Raw genomic sequence first — 21,025 nt, 5'->3', positions numbered from 1 at the left:
GGTGGAAAAAGAGGATATAACTGCTTCACTTCAAAACATGTATCAACTTTTGATAGCAATTCTCTTACCTGGGAAGAGGTCTGTACATCTCATAAATATCTCCCAATAAATCAGTCCAAGTGCATACATGTCTACTTGTTTCAAAGCTGATTCACAGTCCCTCAAGTTCACAGCTCCTTCTAGAACTTCTGGTGCCATATATCTGATTGTGCCAACCTGATAAATTAGAGTGATATTTTTCTGAAACATAATGTAGCATATTCTGAAAGGCATATATCAGACTAGAAGTTATACATAAATTTCATGTCAACTATATGTCAATAATACATTATCTGACCTTATGCCTGTCACTAAAACTTTCCATACCTAATTTCTTATCTGTAAAATGCCCTTCTTGAATAATTAAACTGTGGTAAATCCATTCTATTGAATAGTATTCATCAATCAAAAAGGTTAAGCTAGACTCTCCTACATACGTCAATGAAGAAACATTTGCAAGACACAATGAGGGGCGCCTGGGTGGCTCAGTCGGTTCTGCCTCCGACTTCGGCTCAGGTCATGATCTCACAGTTTGTGAGTTCGGGCCCCGCATCGAGCTCTGCGATGACAGCTAGCTCAGAGCCTGGAGCCTGTCTTCAGATTCTGTATCTCTCTCTCTGACCCGCCCTTGCTTTCGCTCTTGCTCTGTGACTCTCAAAAATAAATAAAAAACATTAAAAAAATAAGTTAAAAAAAGATACAATGAGGAAAGTGTACAATAGTATGTATATCATTTAATACTTAAAATTTTTTTAATTAAAAAATATATATATACATAGACAGAGAGACAAGTGTATGGGAATGCAGAGAAAAAGGTCAGGAAGGATGCGGTCTACATTTTAATTGTAATTATTAGAAGGTGACTGTCCTATCTCAAACTTGGGAAATTTTATTCTTGCTTCAAAAATCAGTACTTAAAAAAAATACCATTCTTACAATCCTCCTCCTAATGCCTGTCAAAAATGAGTTGGTGGGGGCACCTGGGTGGCTCAGTCTGTTAACCATCTGGCTCTTGATTTTGGCTCAGGTCATGATCTCACAGTTCATGAGACTGAGCCATGCATAGGGCTCTGCACTGATGGCACGAAGCCTGCTTGGGATTCTCTCCCTCTTTCTCTGCTTCTCCCCTGAGCTCTCTCTTTCTCTCTCAAAATAAATACATACATAAATAGATAGATAGATAGATAAACATTTTAAAAAATGAGTTGGAACAGCACTTATTTCCATAAAGAACTGATAAACCTCATGCAAAGTCTTCTGTATGTCTTAATTTTATAATTCCTAATATGCTATAATTGGTAGTATGTAAGGGTAACTGTCCTGGGTAGATTTTTCTAATGTAATTCATTATGTTCTCAAAGTACATCAGAGTGATACCTTTTGTATACACTCACCTCACTTATGGCTGCATTATCTTCTTCCCCTGGGCGTACCAATCTATTTCCAGTCAGCCTCATGGACAATCCAAAGTCACTAATAACACAGGTTCCATCATTTTTCACCAGGACATTTCTGCTGTTTAGATCTCGATGGGAAATTGCAGGTTTATAATGATCTGTTTAGGTAATTTCAAAAATTTATTAATGAATAGACAGCAGTGTTAGACATAAAATAAATATGTAGGTAAAAGGAACTACAAAAATGCAGATAATTATATTATTTTCCTGCCATTTAATTTCCTGATAACAAAAAGGGATACAAGAAAGCAAAGCTTCAACTAAATCATCACTATTTTCACTATATTTTACAACATAAACTACTGTTACATGTGTAATTAATTAAGCTTTAAATATTTAGCTGCAACTAGTAGCCAACCTGCTATTGCTTCTAATTTTTTTTTTTAAATGTTTTATTTATTTCTAGGAGAGAGAGAGAGAGACAGCGTGAGCAGGGGAGGGTCAGAGAGAGAGGGAGTCACAGACTGAAACAGGCTCCAGGCTCTGAGCTGGCAGTCAGCACAGAGCTCCACGCGGGGCCCGAACCCACGAACCGCGAGATCATGACCTAAGCGAAAGTCGGACGCTTAACCGACTAAGCCACCCAGGCGCCCCTATTGCTTCTAATTTTAAAACATACTTGTGTGAGTTTTTTTTTTTTTTCTTCTAAGGGTAGCAAAAGGAGGCAAAAGAGAAAGAAATATTTAGTATAAATAACTAAAAACAGTCAACTTGTTGAAATGGCTTTAAAATCTGTATACTGTATGTTATACTTTTCTCCTGTGGCTTAACTGATCAAGCCTATGACAGAACATCCAGTTCTCCCCTCAGGTTTAGCCCTGTTTCTAAGTCCACCTCAGTTTTTCAAATCAAACTAGAAATAGTTTTACAATGGACCTGAAGAATAAGTAGAGGGGCTGGTATCTCTCAGCAAGATGTGAAAATTTATTTTCTGATTTTACAGAGAAGCAGACCACTATTACTTATCACTAGACTATATGCTCCATGAAGGTAGAAAGAGAACATGTTTTACCTGAATTCAAAACGCTTGGTACACAATAAATGTTTGCTGACTGAAAGAATATCTAACCTAAGCTGTCCCATCAAAAACATATTTCTTTCCTCTCTTTAAGGAAATCTTATATAAATATTATATTAAGCAAAACTATAGCTCTTGAATTGAAAAAAATTTCTATATTACAATTTCTGAAATTTAAAGTAAGTCTCCAGGTATACAAAGAAACAGCAATCAGAACAAAGTCAATGATAAGCTTATTGAGTATGTATATTAGGCCCATATAGGCTCAGTATTTATATTCATTACTCTCATTAATGAATATCAGACTGTAATTTCACCAACAATGAAACTAAAAACAGAGGATGATGATTCCTGTGATGTATAAAAAACTGGGCAACAGCACAATTGGAGGAAAAAAATAGTAGTTAAAAAAGAGTTGATTTCTTGTTCATTTTCTTCCCTCTCACCTCCTGGTCTAGCCTTCCAAAGCTTGTACTAACATGGCTCACTCAACCCCTAAAAGACCTGCATTTCTTATTCTGGATAAAACCACAATACTACTATATACAGTATAATCTCTAGGTGATATTTATGTAAGAAATTTAAAGAGATGTAAAAATGTTTCTATATTTGGAAAATGTTTGTATATTAATACCAAATCAATACTTATAGATCTCACACTTAGGGAAATCAGGCAAAAATAATGGGGAGAATGGGGAACGAGTCAGTGATACACCCAGAGAAGAAAATAGGGTAGTACCTTCTGCTACTATATAAGGAAAAAAAAAAAAAAAGACATGGAAGAATGAAAGAGGAGGGGTAGGGAGCAAAGAAGGAAGCAGGTAAAGGAGAAAACAAGGGCAAGGAAGAGAAGAAAGGATACAAGATAGGATTCATTACCAGTGCAAAGGGTAGAACTAAGGATCGCCCTTTTGAGAGACTTTTCCCCTTAAAGTTCTCCTCAGTATTCCTTTTAATCCTTTTTATTTGGGGGTAGGGAGTTCGAGAAAGAAGAATATACAATGATTTTGCCCTGGGTAGTAGCACTGTACTAGGTAAATATTCCAAAGAAAAGCAGGCCATAATATTATTTTAATTGTGTTAAAAAGTAAAACCTGAACAAAAAATAGTCTCTCTGTGGGGACACACACACACACACACATACACACACACACACACACACACACACACAGTAAAGGCCTTGGAAGGATGTACATAGTTAACAGTAATTTTCTGTTAAATCTGAGTGGTCTATAATATGTTCTTTATTTGTTAGATGGGGAGGGGGAGTATGGTAATAAGTTACAATGACATTATCTGGAAAAATTTCATAAGGAGGACAATTACAAATAAATAAACAGGCTCAACTCCTCCTTATTCTGAAGCTAAAAAAAGGTAAATAAAATAATAGTAGTATTATTTCTTACCATAAAATTTCTATGCCAAACAGCAAAGTTACATCTGAAGATACTGGGTGGTAGGGGGGAGCAGGCAGGGTGCCTGGGTGGCTCAGTCAGTTAAGCATCCAACTTCAGCTCAGGTCATGATCTCAAGGTTTTTAATTTCCAGCCCTGTGTTGGACTCTGTGCTGACAGCTCAGAGCCTGGAGCCTGCTTTGGATTCTCAGTCTCCCTTTTTCTCTCTGCCCTTCCCTGCTTATGCTCTCTCTGTCTCTCAAAAATAAATAAACGTTGAAAAAGAAATTTTAAAAAATGAAGATACTGTGAAAAAGTGTTCTCTGACAAGAAGTGAAATAACACTTCAAATATTTTTATTAATTTTTAAATAGTTTTTATTTTATTTTTGAGACAGAGAGAGACAGAGCATGAGCAGAGAGAGAGGGAGACACAGAATCTGAAACAGGCTCCAGGCTCTGAGCTGCCAGCACAGAGCCTGACACGGGGCTCGAACCCATGAACTGCGAGATCATGACCTGAGCCAAAGTCAGATACTTAACTGACTGAGCCACTCACGTGCCCCAACACTTCAAATATTTTGAAATAATATCGTTTATTTCCAATATCTTTAAAACACTAGGTAAAAGCATAAATTCAAATAGCTACTATACTAAAAAAACCCACAACCCCCCCAAAATAGCTAGATTTATTTTTCTGTAATAGAATACCTATACTCATTTTTTTAAAAAAGGTTAACTAAACAAAATGGGGGGTTAACTAGTTTACGTGATATTAGGTAATATTTGAGAGTAGCCTCTACATTTAAATATAACTCTTATTTGATGGCAATCATTCTTATCAGCCAATGTTTGACTTGAAATCTTGCTAAATCATGCAAGTCTTGAAAAGGGGGATGAGGATGGTATTTTAAGTTCTGTGCTAAGCCAGCTTTTTAAGTGAATTATAATAATATTTAAGAGTAAGGAAACACAGTCCAAATGGTTAATGTCCTAAAGCACTAGAATAAGTGCATCAAATTGCTGACATAGGCATAACATTGGTCAATTCTGTATTCAGGAAACGCAAGATGTCAAGATAAATGAAGTGATAAATTATTCAGGAGAAATTATTTATATATGAAGCAGCAGCTAGAAAGATGATCCATGCTATTATACAATAGAACAAAGATCTAAGATACTGATATATTAAAGATATACAGAGGTCAAAGAAACTGAAAAAACAGTATTCTGGGCTGTAGTATAAGAAAATCCCATAAGGGATGAAAGCTTGAGAAAGCACAGACTGATTTTTGCAATGAAGCTAAATTAGATGTGCCTGTGATGTGAGGTATATTTTGAAACAAAGTGAGAAAGTAAATGTATTAAAGAGATGCTTTGAACAACTAGCAAAAATGTGCATAGATGCTGAAGAAAACTGTAGTTATGGTAAAGAACACATACCACAGTTCTGAAATACTGGCAAAGATTGACTCCCCACCATGCATTATCCTCTTTCTACTCAGTACAGAATCCAATATTATTTGAGATAGTAACATAGCCAGCTTAAAAACAAGAACAACAATAATAACACCAACAACTTATTTCAGCTAAGTGTGAACTAAGTTCTGGAAAATAAAATATGAGAATAGGCCTTCTGGAGGCAGAAGGGGGCAATTCCTTCTACCTTTCCTTTTCCTTACTGATTAGAATATAGCATGATGGACAATGAGGTGACCTTGAAAATGTAAGCCATATATAAAGAATAATGGAAAAAAAAAGAATAACGGAGGAGAAATATTATTGGAGGCTTAGGCTACACCGAACCAATTTTATTGTCTGTCTCTAAATGCTTACATGAGAAAGAAAAAAAAAATTCATTCTTATTGAAGCCTGTTATTTTTTCTCCCTGACAGATTTAACCAAACCTAATTCGAGTTAAGAGAAACACTTGAGTTATAAAAAGATACGTGTAGGTTTTATACTAAAGACCAACCAAACTATAGAATAAAAATCCATATGATGTTAAAACTAAAGAATTGGTAATGCACTGCATTTCATTTAAATAAGCAAATAAATGCAAAGAAAATATATGATGGCCTACCTAAAAAGTTCTTAACCTAAGTCCATAGATGGACTTTAAAGGGTCTGAGAACCCCTAGAATCAAAAGAACATTTTTAAAAGTATGCCACACATGTGTCTTTACAGAGGTGTTCAGAGCTTTAATCAAAATCTTAATAGGATCCATGACCTCCCTAGGATTTTGAAGTTCTTTTCATTATTCTTTCTGTTATATTTCAAATATATTTTCTCAAGCCAGATCCTTCAAACAACTGGCTAATAATAAATCTGCTACTATATAAAATATACTCTTAGTCTGAAGATATGGATAAAATTTCCCTTTGTGAATTTTGACCCACATGAGTGTCATTCATCTTCTACTTACCTCCTCGTGGCAATTCTGTATGAAGATAAGCCAGTCCTCTAGTCACAGAATGAGCCAGACGGCAAGAGCTGACCCAATCACTTGTATGGAGACTCAAATACTTGCAGAGAGATCCCTATATAAAAGAAGAAATATACAAATACAAAAAAAAGCAAAATTAATTTACTTGTACATGAGGAGGTAAATTAGCAGTAGCTTTATAAAGTATTTAAGTAGGTTAGGATTCCATGGAGATTTAATGAACTATGACATTTCAAAATCTCAAAGAATAAGACATATCTGTGAATAGAGAGGGGAGATGATGATGGAAAGGCTACTTTATTTTTTTATTTTTTTATTTATTTTTTTTACAAATAGTTTATTGTCAAGTTGGTTTCCATATAAGACCCAGTGCTCATCCCCACAAGTGCCCCTCTCCGTGCTCATACCCCCTTCCCCCCACACATCCATCAGTCCTCAGTTTTTGTCAGCATTCAAGAGTCTCTCATGGTTTGCCTCTCCCCCTCTTTCCCTCTATTTCCTCCCTTCTTCTCCCCCATGGTCCTCCGTTAAGTTCCTCCTAATCCTCCTATACGTGCAAACATATGATATTTGTCCTTCTCTGCCTGACTTATTTCGCTCAGCGTAACACCCTCAAGGTCCATCCATGTTGCTACACAAGGCCAGATTTCATTTTTTCTCATTGCCATGTAGTATTCCATGGTATAGATAAACCACATCTTCTTGATCCATTCGTCCGTTGATGGACACTTAGGCTCGGAAAGGCTACTTTAAACATTATTAAATATTTTTTTCTCCAATGTTAAAAAGTATAAATGATTATTTCATATTAAATGTTTCTTTGATTTCTCAAATTAAGATAGAAAAATAGTCTTTTACTCTTTATACTGTACCTCTTACCAGTACAAGTACAAATGATATTGTTATATTTTACAAGTATGAAACAGAAAGCTTTCATAAATATGTATGTGTCAGTGCTATTCAAGGTGCTCATCCACAAAGTATTTATTACCAGTCAGGGATAAGGAGCTTGAACCAGAATGAATATCAGTCAAAACACTGTTTCCTTCATCAAGAAAGTCTTGCTGAGGGGGAGAGACACACAGATGAACTAAAAAGTTAACTTGTGACTTAGTTGATTCACATTCTGATGTGAGATCCTTATCTCACTGCAAACCATTAATAACCAGTTTGCAAACCACCAATGTTTTACATAACAGTAATCCTCCTAAAACTCTGATTGACAGCTAATATAAATGTCAGTTTAATTTTTATAAAGAACTTACATTGGGATAATACTCCATTACAAGCAAATATTCCATGCGTCCATCTGCAGTAACCCTTTCATCTCCAACTATAAAGCGAGCAATGTTGTCATGTTCCATCAAAGGCACTCTGTAAATATTCTTCTCATTGATAAAATTCTGACGGTTTGCAAAGGAAAACACTTTTACAGCAACTGGACGTTCATCTAAGGAACCTTTATATACTGCTCCATATCGACCCCGGCCAATCAGCTGTAAATTTGTTTTGAAGGAAACAACGTATTAATTCATATCACAACTGAACATTTTCTAGAAAAGTGTAAATCCAAAGATATACCACAGTTCTCTATTGCTTATAGTTTAAATTACTCCACTGTCAAGAAACTAATAAATTCCGTATCTCCTATGGCTCAGGAAACTCCTATCAGACCCAGCCCTCCCGTAGATAACAACTATGAACTCTGAACAAAATTTTAAAAAGAAATGTCAAAGTGCTAGATATTGAACAAAAGGAAGTAGATTCTGAGGGGAGTCAACACTTAAAAGGAAGTCATGCCATACGGTGAACTACTCATTTTTACAGCCTGAGAGTAGGCTGAAATGAACACTGCGCAGTACACCTAGAACTGCAATAGAAAATCCATAATCTTCCTGGCCCTAGGAACCAGAGGACAGAATTTCGGGCAACCAAAAATGCTGGAAAGGGAGAAGAGAATCCTCAAAGGAGAGTGAGAGAGGGGGAAACCCAGTGAATACTTGAGACCAATTCCAGCTAAAGATAAAACAACTGCAGTGAGATTTGAGCTTCCACCCAAGAGACAAGGAGTTCAAAATATGTCTAACCAAGTTAATTGCCTACTAAAACAAATAATGGAAATAAACACATTTTAGAAAAACCTACCAGAACACAAGGTCTCCTCAATATAACATTTAATATTCAGGACACAATAAAAAAATAAAATCAGCAAAATATAACTCATTCTCTTCATTTTTGGCTTCTGGGGATTTTACTTTACTGAAATAGGGTAAGGATTTACCATTATTTATTTAAGGACTTTTGTCATATTTCACTCACTATTTCTAGGTTAATTATTTAACAAACAGACTGCCTTTTAGAAAGGTTGTGTCAATATATAGTTAAGGCAACAATTTTGGGAGTGTTTTACTTAGTCCAGGATAAAATCCTGTGGTTTTAACTAGTTTTTTTTTTTTTTTCCATTTAGTAAATTGGACATCTTATTATGCATTTAAAAGCTACCTTTAATTCTTTTATGAATTGACACTTCATCTTTTTGGTCCGCTTTTTATGGATTGTTTCTTCTATATTGATTTATACCAGCTCTTCAACAATTCTTTTTTTATGTGTTGAAATGTTTTTGAATCTTTTGTTTATTGTATTTTTCTCCCAAACAGAAGGTTCCTAAAATGTTTTGTATAATTAAATCTACCACATCTAACAGTCTCTAGTATGGCGATCATAGTTTATTTATTCTAATAATCATAAAAACATTCATCATGGTAAGACTATAACATAGGTTCTGACATATTACCAAATGAAAATTAAATTCAACATAATATATAACAGTTGTATGTACCTATATAAATATATAATATATGCACAGACAAGTAATATTTATTTGGCATATATCATGGATTGCTTGAATGGCACATTCTTCTCAGAATTTCACCATGTCTTTATTCCTGTACACTGTTGCAGTCTGTACTCAAAGATCAGCTCCTTTCTAAATATACTTTCTGTCTCTTTTCTATACTTTTTATACTAACCCCTTTCCATCTTTTATTTTTATATGTTTTATTTTTCTCTACAGCACTTACTACTAGTAGAAGCAATATACACTTATTTGTTTCACCTGTTTGTAGACTCTTTCCCACTAGAATACAAGGCTCAAAGGGGCTCTCTGTAGTTTTTACCTATATTCTCAGTGCCTGGAATAGGCCTTGGCACCAAATTGATAGTTAATAAAGGGTCATGGAATAAATGGATGAATGATGTAGTGAGCGAATGAAGTTACTGTCTCAGATACACTATGAGAGCAGAAAGAACAGTCCATAATATCTAACAACAATCTTACCTCCAACAGTTTCAGATTATCTAGGTCAAGAGAGGGTTCTGATGCTGCTGCCTCCATCATGTTCATACTGTGAAGACCTTGTTTACGGTCTCCTATAACAATAGGAAAAAGAAGTTGCTAATGCATGGTTCTCTTAAAATGAAGATCTTTATTATACTTTTTCTTATAATTGCTAAAAAGAAGAGCTACAGAAGGTAGGCAGCAAGATTTATGCCCAATGTCACCAAGAGTAAAACTAGACTGGGGCGCCTGGGTGGCTTAGTCGGTTAAGCGTCCGACTTTCGCTTAGGTCATGATCTCGCGGTTCGTGGGTTCGAGCCCCGCGTCGGGCTCTGGGCTGACTGCCAGCTCAGAGCCTGGAGCCTGTTTCAGTCTGTGACTCCCTGTCTGTCTGACCCTCCCCTGCTCACGCTGTCTCTCTCTCTCTCTCTCTCTCCTAGAAATAAAAAAAAAAAAGAGTAAAACTAGACTAAGAATCATCTATAAATGAAGACGAATGATGAATAATAACATTAAAGCTGAATTTTGGGAGATAGTTCCAATAACAGATCTAGTTTAAAATTCTAAGAAATATTGCAGAAACATTAAACAAGATTTTAATAACTTAAAAAAAGTTATTCAAATGAATGAATGGGTACTGATTTCCTAAAAAGCTCATCAAACCTAAAATTTATTAGAACTGACTGGACAGTTGATGATACTGAAGACTGACTGACTGACTGACTGACTGACTTTTAGTTGTGAAAATGGTATTGTGGTTATGTATGTTTTAAGTCCTTATATTTCAGAGATAATACTAAAGTTTTTATAGATAAATGATATATGCGATTTACTTCAAAATACCCAGTACCATGAGTGCAGCTATGGATGATATATTGATGTAATAATCATTGAGGCTGGGTGACAAATATTTTGGACATGCTTGAAACTTTTCATAAAAACTAGGGAAAAAAGTTTGTTAAGAGAGAAGGATGAGAGCTACTGTAGTACAGATGTTTTTTTAGCACAGAAATTTTAAAAAGGAGAAAACTGATTCTGACTAAATGGTATATTTAATAAACAAGAGAACAAAAGGTGATACTTTTACCTGTCAGCATCCTGTATCCAAAGCATAAGGCAACTATCAAAACAGCTAATACAGAGACTGATGCCAAAGCAATGATTATTGTCTCATCTCGGTTAAATGAATGAGGTGGACCTAGAAGAAGACAAATTTTAAAACACAGTTATTTCTTATTTTAGGATTTTGTTAAGAACTGACAGAAAGGCTATATCAATATATAGTCAAATCAACAATGTTTTTGCATCAAGGGAAATTAAAGAAAAATAATAAATTTGTGGTGGTCACAAATTATGTATTTTTAATCATACAAATGATCTTATATAGATTTACAACACTGAAACACTTGTTGGTTGTGATGTTACTGAAATATCAACTACATCGTGGAACAGCATAGGCAGAATAATAGAATATTTAAAAGAACAGTCTTTGGACTCACATTTGGTTTTAAATCTTGACTATGCCACTTTCAGTGGAATTTGGCAAATTATTTGAATTTTCTGAACTTTAATTTTCTCATTTGTAAAATTAGTACTCTCTACCTCACAAGTCTCTGTGAGGCTTAGACAGGAGTCTAAGTTCTTAGTACCATGTTGAATAGATATTATTTATGCAATAAATGGTAGTTTATCAATACTGATACCATGATCATTAATGAAAAGAACATGGTTTTAAAGGCAATGGAATCTGAAGTGGACTTGAAACTCAGTTCTCCTACTTATTGCATGACCCTGGGAAAATTTCTTCACCTGTCTGAACTGAAGTTTATTCACTCGCAGATAGGGAACACACATACCTAAATTACAGGGCCATTATGAGTATGTAAATCATACTACATGTTAGTTCCATTCTGTGGACCAGATGAAACACACTTAGGATGGATTTCCACAAACTGGAGCACATTCAGAAGAGAACAGTGAAGGTTTAAGAACTCTAAAATGTGATAGAAAGAAGTGAAGTGTCTGGCGTGGAAAAAGAAAAACACTAGGGGAGATAGGATAGTTGTCTTTACCTGGAAAAAAGGACTTAATAGCTAGTGAGAACATAAGATCCAAAAACAGCAGTTTTTAACTCAGTATGCACAAGAACTTATGGCTGATAAATAGAGCTGTCTAAAATGGAATGAATTACCCTATGAAACAGCTGTTCATGTTTTTTTTTTTTAACTGAAGGTATTTATTCAGTGTTTGGTAATAATGACCAGAGGCTAAGCTTGATGACTGATTACGTCATTATTTAATAATTCTTTACATTCGATCAAATTCAAGGATATTGTTATTTTAAATCTTTCTCACTTTGGACATCGTAATTATGTATTGTATCAAACTAGAAGCTTCTGTGGCAAACTCAGAAGCTTCTATGAGAAAGAGTTCCTCCAATGTGCATTCCTGTTCTAAATGAATGTATTTGTCTCATATTAAGCACAACTGAATATTACAATGTCAAAACATATTTCTATAGAAGAATCTATTGGGTGCATTATAATACTTATTTACCAAGTCAAACCCCAGGCTTGTACCTAAACCCAAAGTCACTTTATTATTTTTAATTTTTATTTATTTGTTTATTCAAGTATAACGTGTTAATATTAGTTTCAGGTGTACACAATATAATGATTCAAAAACTCTATATATTTCTCAGCACTCATCAATATATGTAATAACCATTTAATCTGCAGTATATTTACTGGATTTTAATAGACTTTAACATAATGATAATTGTACTTACTTCTACAGAATAAATTACAGGAAGAAAGCTACATTTAAAAACTCATTTTACAATCAGATACATTTTATCATCAGAACGCTTAACATACACTAGGATGGCTATAATTTTATTTTTATTTTAATTTTATAAATAAAAAGTGTTGCCAAGAATATGGAGAAATCAGAACCCTTTGTACATTGCTGCTGGAAATGTAAATAGTGCAGTTGCAGTAGAAAACATTATAGAAGTTCTTCAAAAAGTTAGACATAGAATTACCATAAGACCTAGCAATTCCACTCTTAGGCATATACCCAAAAGAATCAAAAACAAGTGTTCAAACAAAAACTTCTACAGGAATGTTCATGGCACACTAATCATAATAGTCAAAAGTGGAAAGGACATGAATGTTCATAAATCAATGAATGAATAAACAAAATGTACTACAGACTTAACTGTGTTCCCTTAAAATTCATATGCTGAATGTGATGGTTTTTGGAGGTGGGACCTTTGGGATTAGGTTTAGATGAGGTTAGATGAGGCCACGGGAGTGGGGCCTTCATGATAAGATTAGTGCCCTCATGAGAAGAGATGTCAGAGGTCTTTCTCTCTCTACCTGTGAGGAAGCTGTGAGAAGGTAGCTATCCACAAGCCAGAGAGTTTCTTAACACAATCCAACCACGCTGGCACCCTAATCTTGGACTTCTGGCCTCTAGGACTGTGAGAAAATAGATTTCTGTTGTTTAAGCCACACAGTCTATTCTGTTTTGTTGTGGCTATGAAGGGTAGCAGAATATAACACTTCATAATATGCCTCTTTGGCACAAGACTATCTTGAGCTGGTTATTTTTAAGAAACATCACACACAGAAGCAGCTCTGAAAACCAAGCAGGACTTACCCTTTTATAAAAGACATTTACATTTATAAGGAAAATTCTCCATTTGTAAGGTGTCTCCTTCTCTGTACTTGGAAGAGGAAAATGAATAAACTCTAGAAACTTTTATCAATAGAAAAGCCAAGGACTTAAATCTGCATAACAACCATATACTTGTTTACTGTGCTTTTCCTAATAATTTTCCAGTTACTGGTCTTTCCTTAACCCACTCCCCCTTCCCCATTTTTTTTTTTTTTTTTTTTTTTGGCTTAGCTTCAGATAGTATTTACCATGGTGACTTGGTCTACTTCAGAGAATTACTCAGTTTTCCTTGGAATCTCCCATGTACCCAGGAGGTATATATATTAAACTTCTATTTGTTTTTCTCCTGTAATACTGTCTTTTACTATGAAAGTGGGAGAGAGAGAGAGAGAGAGAGGATGCTAGTGAGCAAGGGGCAGAGAGAGGGAGAGAGAGAGAATCCTACCAAGGGCAGGGCAGGGGGAAGAGAAGTGGGACTCATGTTCACCCATAGCAGGGCTTGTACTCACCCAGAGCAGGGTCTCAAGCTCACCCAAAGCAGGGCATGAGCTCATCAGATGTGGAACTCCAACTCAGGATGACCTGAGATGATGACCTGAGCCAAAGTCAAATGCTTAAGGACTGAGCCACACAGGCACCCTGTTTTCCTGTTGTTAACAGTTCTTTGCATATTTTGGATACAAATCTTTGATACGTGTTTTGCCAATATTCTATCCTAGTATGGCTGGTCTTTTCATTGTCTTGGTATGAGGGTTATACTGGCTTCACAGAATGAGTTAGTAAGTATTTCCTCTGCTTCTATTTTCTGAAAGCGATTTAGAGAATTGGTATCATTTCTCCTTTATTATTTTTTAAAAATATTTATTTATTTATTTTTGAGAAAAAGAGAGCACAAACACAAGCACGGGAGGGGCAGAGAGAGAGAGAGAGAGAGAGAGAAAGAGAGAATCCCAAGCAGGCTCCACACTGTTAGCATGGAGCCCAACGTGGGTCTCAAACTCACAAACCATGAGATCAGGACCTGAGCAGAAATCAAGAATCTGAACACTGAACTGAGCCACTCTGAACTGACTGAGCCACTCAGGCACTCCAGTATCATTTCTTCTTTAAATGTTTGCTAGAATTCAACGGTGAAAACACCCAATTGAACGCTTTCTGTTTTAGAAGGTTATTGATAACTGGTTATATTTAATAGATAATGCCTACATTTCTGTGTGAATTTTGGTAGGTGGGTAGGTTTCAAGGAATTAGTTACCAAACTTGTGGGCAAGGAGTTGTTCATAATATTCTTTTATTATCCTTCTAATACTCATGTGATCTGCAGTGATGACTTTTCTTTCATTTCTGATTATTAGCAACTTCTTTCTCTTTTTCTTTTCTTAGTATTTTGGTTAGATATTTGTCAATCTTATTGATCTTTTCAAAAAACCAGGCTTGGTTGATTTTTCTCTATGAACTTTCTGTTCTCAATTTAATTGTTTCTGATCTAACTTTTATTCTGCTTATTTGGGGTTTAATTTGCTCCTCTTTTTCTAGCTTCCTAAGGAGGAAGCATAGGAAATCAAAAGGATTTATTATTTATTTANAGGGGGAGAATATACACAATTAAATCCAATTTCATCCAGTTAACACTAAAAAAACTGCCCCCAATTTTAACACCAATGTGACAGACAAAATACACCTAAATTTTTCACATAGTGAGGCTGTTCTTTACCGGGATCAAAAAATTCATAAGTCTATTATGAAACAAAGTTTTGCTATTTTCAAATTAGAAAGACTACATTTTAAAATGGGCTTTAAGGGGTGTCTGGGTGGCTCAGTTGGTTTAGCGTCCGACTTCAGCTCAGGTCATGATCTCATAGTTTGTGAGTTCGAGCCCTGCATTGGGCTCTGTGCTGACAGTTAGCTCAGAGCCTGGAACTTGTTTCAGATTCTGTATCTCCCTCTCTCTCTGACCCTTCCCTGCTCATGTTGTCTCTCTCTCTCTGTCTGTCTCTCAGAAGTAAATAAAACAAAAAATAAAATGGGTTTTAATTTTCTTACGTAATTCCAATACATATGAGTTAATAGAGTCTCCAATTCTAATGTATATACAAGAGAATAATAAAATATTGAAAATTATAATAGTAATGTGATATTATAGAAAAAACATCCTGCAAAAGAAAAGCCAATGTTGTAATTCCCCAAAGAATTGAACTACACAACTTCTATGAAAAGTGTATTTTAAATTTAATCAGGAATAAGAAGTCATAATAAATCTAGTTTTATTTTAAAAGTCTTAAAATTTTTTTTAAGTTTATTTTGAGAGAGAGAGAGAGAGAGAGAGAGTGAGCATGAGAGCAGGGGAGGGGCAGAGCAAGAGGGAGAAAAGGCAGAATCCTAATCAGGCTCCACACTCAGCTCAGAGCCCAGAGCAGGGCTCAATTCCACGATGTGAGATCATGACCTGAGCCAAAATAAAAAGTCACTTGCTTAACCAGCTGAGTCACCCAAACACCCCTAAAAAGTCTATTTTTAATTTCGGAAATATGTTGACATTTTTAAATTTTGAGAATTTAAAATAATGCTCTTTAGTTTATGTGACATTACAAATTGAAATTTAAAATGTAACAAAGTGTACATTCTCTATTCTAAAATACCCCTGTATATTTAAAAAGTATAGACTGTTTAACACAAATTAAAGATAGTACATCAAAGTATAGCCTTCTAGATTAGATATTCTTGTTTTTATACTTTAAAAAATGTTTATTTATTTATTTTTTTTAGAGAGAGAGAGACACACACAGAGTGAGAGTAGGGGATGGGCGCGCACACACACACACACACACACACACAGAATCTGAAGCAGGCTCCAGGCTCTGACTGTCAGCACAAAGCTCGACACCTGGCTTGAACTCATGAACTGCAACATCATGACCTGAGCCAAATTCAGATGCTCAACCAACTGAGCCATCCAGGCAGGCGCCCTTAGATATTCTTGTTTTTAATTACATTATGAAAACACTGTATATTGCTAAAGTGATGTATATTTTAATTCTATCAAACTGTTATTACAAAATAGGAATGATAATTTTCCTAGTGTATTTTTTCTCATTACCAGATAGTGATTTTAGCATTACAAAAATTTCTGGAAAAAGGATTCAATTATGTAATAATAATATAAATAGAAAGGTTTCCAGAAATATTCCCATTTAAAAAACTGTTTTTGTCACTGATTTAAGCAACAGAAGGTTTTCACAACCTGTAAAGAAGAGCAATATCTTGAACACATTACAAATGTTAACCATATGGTACTTATGTATTTTTTTTATTCATAGAAGAAATACTCTACTAAAAGTTATGTTGCTTAAACTATCACTCAAACTATGACATATCACCTGAATATATATTTTTTACTTATTGAAATGATTCCTTTAGATTATCTAGTCGTAGATNATCTAGGTTTTCTTTTTTTTTTTTTTTTTTTTTTTTTTTTTTTTTTTTTTTTTTTTTTTTTTTGGAGACAGAGGGCAGGAGAGTCATAGATTTTTCAAAATCAGTTTATGTGAACTTTAAAAAGAGAATAAAAATAAATTGGCCTAGGTATCCCTAAAACCTTTTCACAGAGTCTGATTTTTCTGAGTCTCTTTTGAATCTAACATCCATATTCTGTTTTCCATACATTTTTCTTTTTTTCTTAATTTAGATACAATTCACCTCTAACATCACATTAATTTTAGGTAGGCAATATAAAGACTCAACACACATTCTTTCTTATGTGCCATTAAAAACACAATCTTGGGGGGCGGGGGTGCCTGGGTAGCTTAGTCGGTTAAGTGTCCAACTTCATCTCACGTCATGATCTCTCGTGACTTTGAGCCCCAGATCAGGTTCTGTGCTGACAACTTGCAGCCTGAAGCCTGCTTCAGATTCCATGTTTTCCTCTCTCTGTCCCTCCCCTGCTCTCACTCTGTGTGTGTGTCTCTCTCTCAAAAATAAATATTTAAAAAGTAATTTTAAAAAATCTTTTTAATGTTTATTTGTTTTTGAGAGACAGAGAGAGACATAGCACGAGCAGGAGAGGGGCAGAGAGAGAGGGAGACACAGAATCGGAAGCAGGTTCCAGGATCTGTCAGCATAAAGCCCAATGCGGGGCTCGAACCTATGAACTGTGAGATCATAACGTAGGCAAAGTTGGACGCTCAACCAACCAAGCCACTCAGGCACCCCAAAACATAATTGAGAAGAAGAATACAACATTCCTTAAAAGAGAGCTTTCCACTATCATCTCTGGAATTTTGTTCCAGCCACTGACATCCATTCTAAAAATTTTAATGCTGGTGCTTTCTTGCTTGCTTTTTTAAAGTAAGCTCTATACCCAGCATAGGGGCTTGAATTCACAATCCCATGATCAAGAGTTCCACATTCTACCAAACGAGCCAGCCAGGCACCCCAATGCAGTTGCCTTCTTGTTCATACCAGAAAATGCCAATGGGAGATCAGTTGTTTTATTTTTAACCTTTTCATTATAAAAACTTCCTACTATCCACAAAAGTAGAAAGTACACAGAATCTTCAAATACCCAACACTATCTTAGCAATATCAACATTTTGTCATCCAATGTAGAGTTTTCAAACAATAGAACTCTTATGATTTCCTCAAATGGCCTGTTGACCAAAACATTGAGGGTTTGATGTTGAGTGGACAATCTACCAGGATAACAGGTTTGCATGTGAGTAGATGACAAGCACCATATTTAATCAATTTTAACACTGATCTTATCTAAAAATCTCTTAAGGTGGGATGCATCAAACAGTTGATAGCATTTTACAATTACTTGATAGTGTTTTTCTTAGTGGTAGGAAAAAACACCCCCCCTTACATCCCAAGGATAAGTCTTTCAATTATTGATTGTTTAGATAGGATGAAATATCACATCAGATATGTTTAAATGTGAAAAAGTTACTTCCAATTCTGCTTAGGATGTAAAAAGATGCAAGCAAATTTTACTTCTACCCTAAGAACAAGCCAAGACACCAAACAAGTCACTTAATAATCCTACAAAATCATAGCCTTTTCTGTAAAGCTCATTAAGAGCTAATGACACAAAGAAATCAGTATATTAAAAACTAGTAAGTGATAACCCCTTTCTAAGAGGGAAGATATCTAAAACCGCTTTCATCCTTGGTGATGCAATGGGCTGAAGAAGACAGACGCATAGATATGAGTAGGAAGAAGCAGCTGAACATTTAGCAAATTCTTAAAGTGTAGTACTGGATAGCATGACAGCTAAGAATATCTAGGGCTGTGAACACAAAGAGAGCTTGCGGTTACCTGCCAAATCTTTTCTACAGGCCTTTACCAAGTATTCACAAGTATGAATAGAGGCAAGACAAGAGAACTGAGAAAACCCTCTTAAGTGTAGGCACACAAGGCCTGCTGAAGCCTGAGAAGGGCAAGAGAGCCGAGGCAAACCTTTTGGGCACTGCTGGGTTTCATTGATTACAAGACAGTGTCCACCTCTGGTTGGGTAAGGGTATTAAAGTTGAGAGAGTTTTGGGGAGTCTGGTATGCTCAGTTGGTTAAGTGTCCAACTTCAGCTCAGGTCATGATCTCTTGGTTCGTGGGTTCAAGCCCTACATTGAGTTTGCTGGTGTCAGCCTACCAGCGTGAAGCCAGCTTTGGATATTCTGTCACGCTCTCTCTGTCCCCACCTTGCTCGCACTCTCTCTCTCTCAAAAAATAAATGAAACATTTAAAAAAAAGATATGAGAGTTCTTTCCTAAAGTGCCAGAGTATGGGGTTTATCAAAGACTAAAGGCACAGAAAGAGAACTAAGAAAAATCCTATAAGCACTGAGGTCCCAAACCATACCTAGGTAATGTTCATCCTGCCCTCAAATCATTTGAAACCTATAATGAAATTAATCAAACTAAGGCAACAGCAAAGGTGAGATACAGCTAACAGATTACATTCATATAGCCCTTCACTGTAGTAGCTTGACAAAACAGAGTGCATCTTTTTCTGAACACAAATATTTTAGATTCTTCTTTTATTCACAATGTTCACGGTTAAACCAAAAGTCAAAAGATGTGAAGAAGAAAATCTGGTTCAATCCCAAAAAGTAAGTTATCTGGGGTGCCTGGGTGGCTCAGTCTGTTAAGTGTCTGACTCTTGATCCTGGCTCAGGTCATGATCTTGTGGTTCCTGACATTTAGCCTTGGTTCACACTCTGCACTGACAGCATGGAGCCTCCTTGGGATTCTCGCTCTCTCTCTCTTTTTCTCTCTCTCTCTCTCTCTCTGTCCCTTCTCTGCTCGAATACTCTCTCTCTCTTTCTCTCTCTCTCAAAATAAGTAAATAAACATTAAGGGACAGTTGGATGGCTCAGTTGGTTAAGTGTCTGTTTTTGGCTCAGGTCATGATCTCAATAGTTCATGAGTTTGAGCCCAATACTGGGCTCTGTGCTGACAGCTCAGAGCCTGAAGCCTGCTTTGGATTTTGTGTCTCCTCTCTCTGTCCCTCCTCCACTCTCTCTACTCTCTCTCTCTCTCTCAAAAATAAACATTAAACAAAATAAATTTAAAAAAAAACATTAAAGTAAGTCATCAACAGAAACAATCACTGATGATGAAAATATCAGACTTAAAAAATAACTATGATAAATGCATTTAAAAATATAGTGGAAAAAGTGGACACATGAATGAACAGATGGGAAACATCAGATGAGATATTAAAAAGCCAAATGGCAATGTCAGAAATTAAACGTATGGTAACAGACCTAAAGAGTTCTTCTGAGGCATGCCTATGTGGCTCAGTCACGTAAGTGTCCAACTTCCACTCAGGTCATGATCTTATCGTCCATGAGTTCAAGCCTCACATTGGGCTCTGTGCGGACAGCTCAGAGCCTGGAGCCAGCTTCAGATTCTGTGTCTCCCTCTCTTTGTCTCTCCCCCATTCACACTCTGTCTCTCTCTCAAAAAACAAATAAACATTAGAAAAAAAGAATTCTTTTGTTGTGGTTAGCAGCAGAAAAGAAACCACTGACAAAGAGTCCATAAATTTGAATACACATCAACAGAAATTATGCAAACTATATTACAAAGAGAAAATGAGAGAGAAAAAAACAATGGAGAATCCAGTCCAGCATCTAGAAGACAGTATCAAATGACCTAATATACATGTAATTGGCATCACAGTAGAAGGAGAGACAGAAAATAGTGTAGAAGAAACACTATAGATATATGTAGATAATTTATAAGATTTCCAAAACTGAGGAAAGACATCCACCCATAAATTTAAGATGATCAGTAAACCCCAAGCAGGGATAATTGCAAAGAAAATTTTACTGACATACATCTTAGTGAAACTGTGGAAAACCAAAGATAAAAGTATTTTTCAATTTACATATAATGCTTTAAACAAGACTGGAATTACTGTATCTAACTTTGTGGTCTTTTCAATTAACACTGTCCTAGATCATTAAGAATCCTCCAATTTATGTAGTTTATACTTCAGTACCTTAAAAAAAAGCTTGTGAACAACATCTTTCCATATGTTCATCGGGTAGTTCAAATCTTCTGTTTATTGAATATCTGACTGCTTATCAATACTAGAAAGTTGTGTTAAAATCTCCCATTATAATTAAGAATTTGTTTATTCTTTTACTGGTAT

The 21,025-nt window shown here is 35.5% G+C and overlaps 1 protein-coding gene across 2 annotated transcripts in view; it reads right to left on the bottom strand.

Annotated features, from left to right (window-relative positions):
* Positions 1–21,025, bottom strand: part of BMPR2 (bone morphogenetic protein receptor type 2) — a 195,767-nt gene that overhangs the window by 35,317 nt on the left and 139,425 nt on the right. For both annotated transcript variants that reach the window (XM_077747557.1, XM_077747559.1), the window contains 6 exons: positions 10,779–10,889; positions 9,692–9,783; positions 7,620–7,850; positions 6,334–6,448; positions 1,434–1,594; positions 69–216 (listed from right to left, as the gene is read on the bottom strand). In XM_077747557.1, the coding sequence (XP_077603683.1) occupies positions 69–216; positions 1,434–1,594; positions 6,334–6,448; positions 7,620–7,850; positions 9,692–9,783; positions 10,779–10,889 (858 nt within the window). The remainder of the gene's footprint in view (positions 1–68; positions 217–1,433; positions 1,595–6,333; positions 6,449–7,619; positions 7,851–9,691; positions 9,784–10,778; positions 10,890–21,025) is intronic.

Source organism: Crocuta crocuta, unplaced genomic scaffold, assembly GCF_008692635.1.
Source record: "Crocuta crocuta isolate KB4526 unplaced genomic scaffold, BGI_CrCroc_1.0 scaffold159, whole genome shotgun sequence".
Classification (NCBI taxonomy): domain Eukaryota; kingdom Metazoa; phylum Chordata; class Mammalia; order Carnivora; family Hyaenidae; genus Crocuta; species Crocuta crocuta.
Note: the sequence above shows the minus strand (reverse complement) of the source record. Positions and strands in the feature narration are given on the sequence as shown.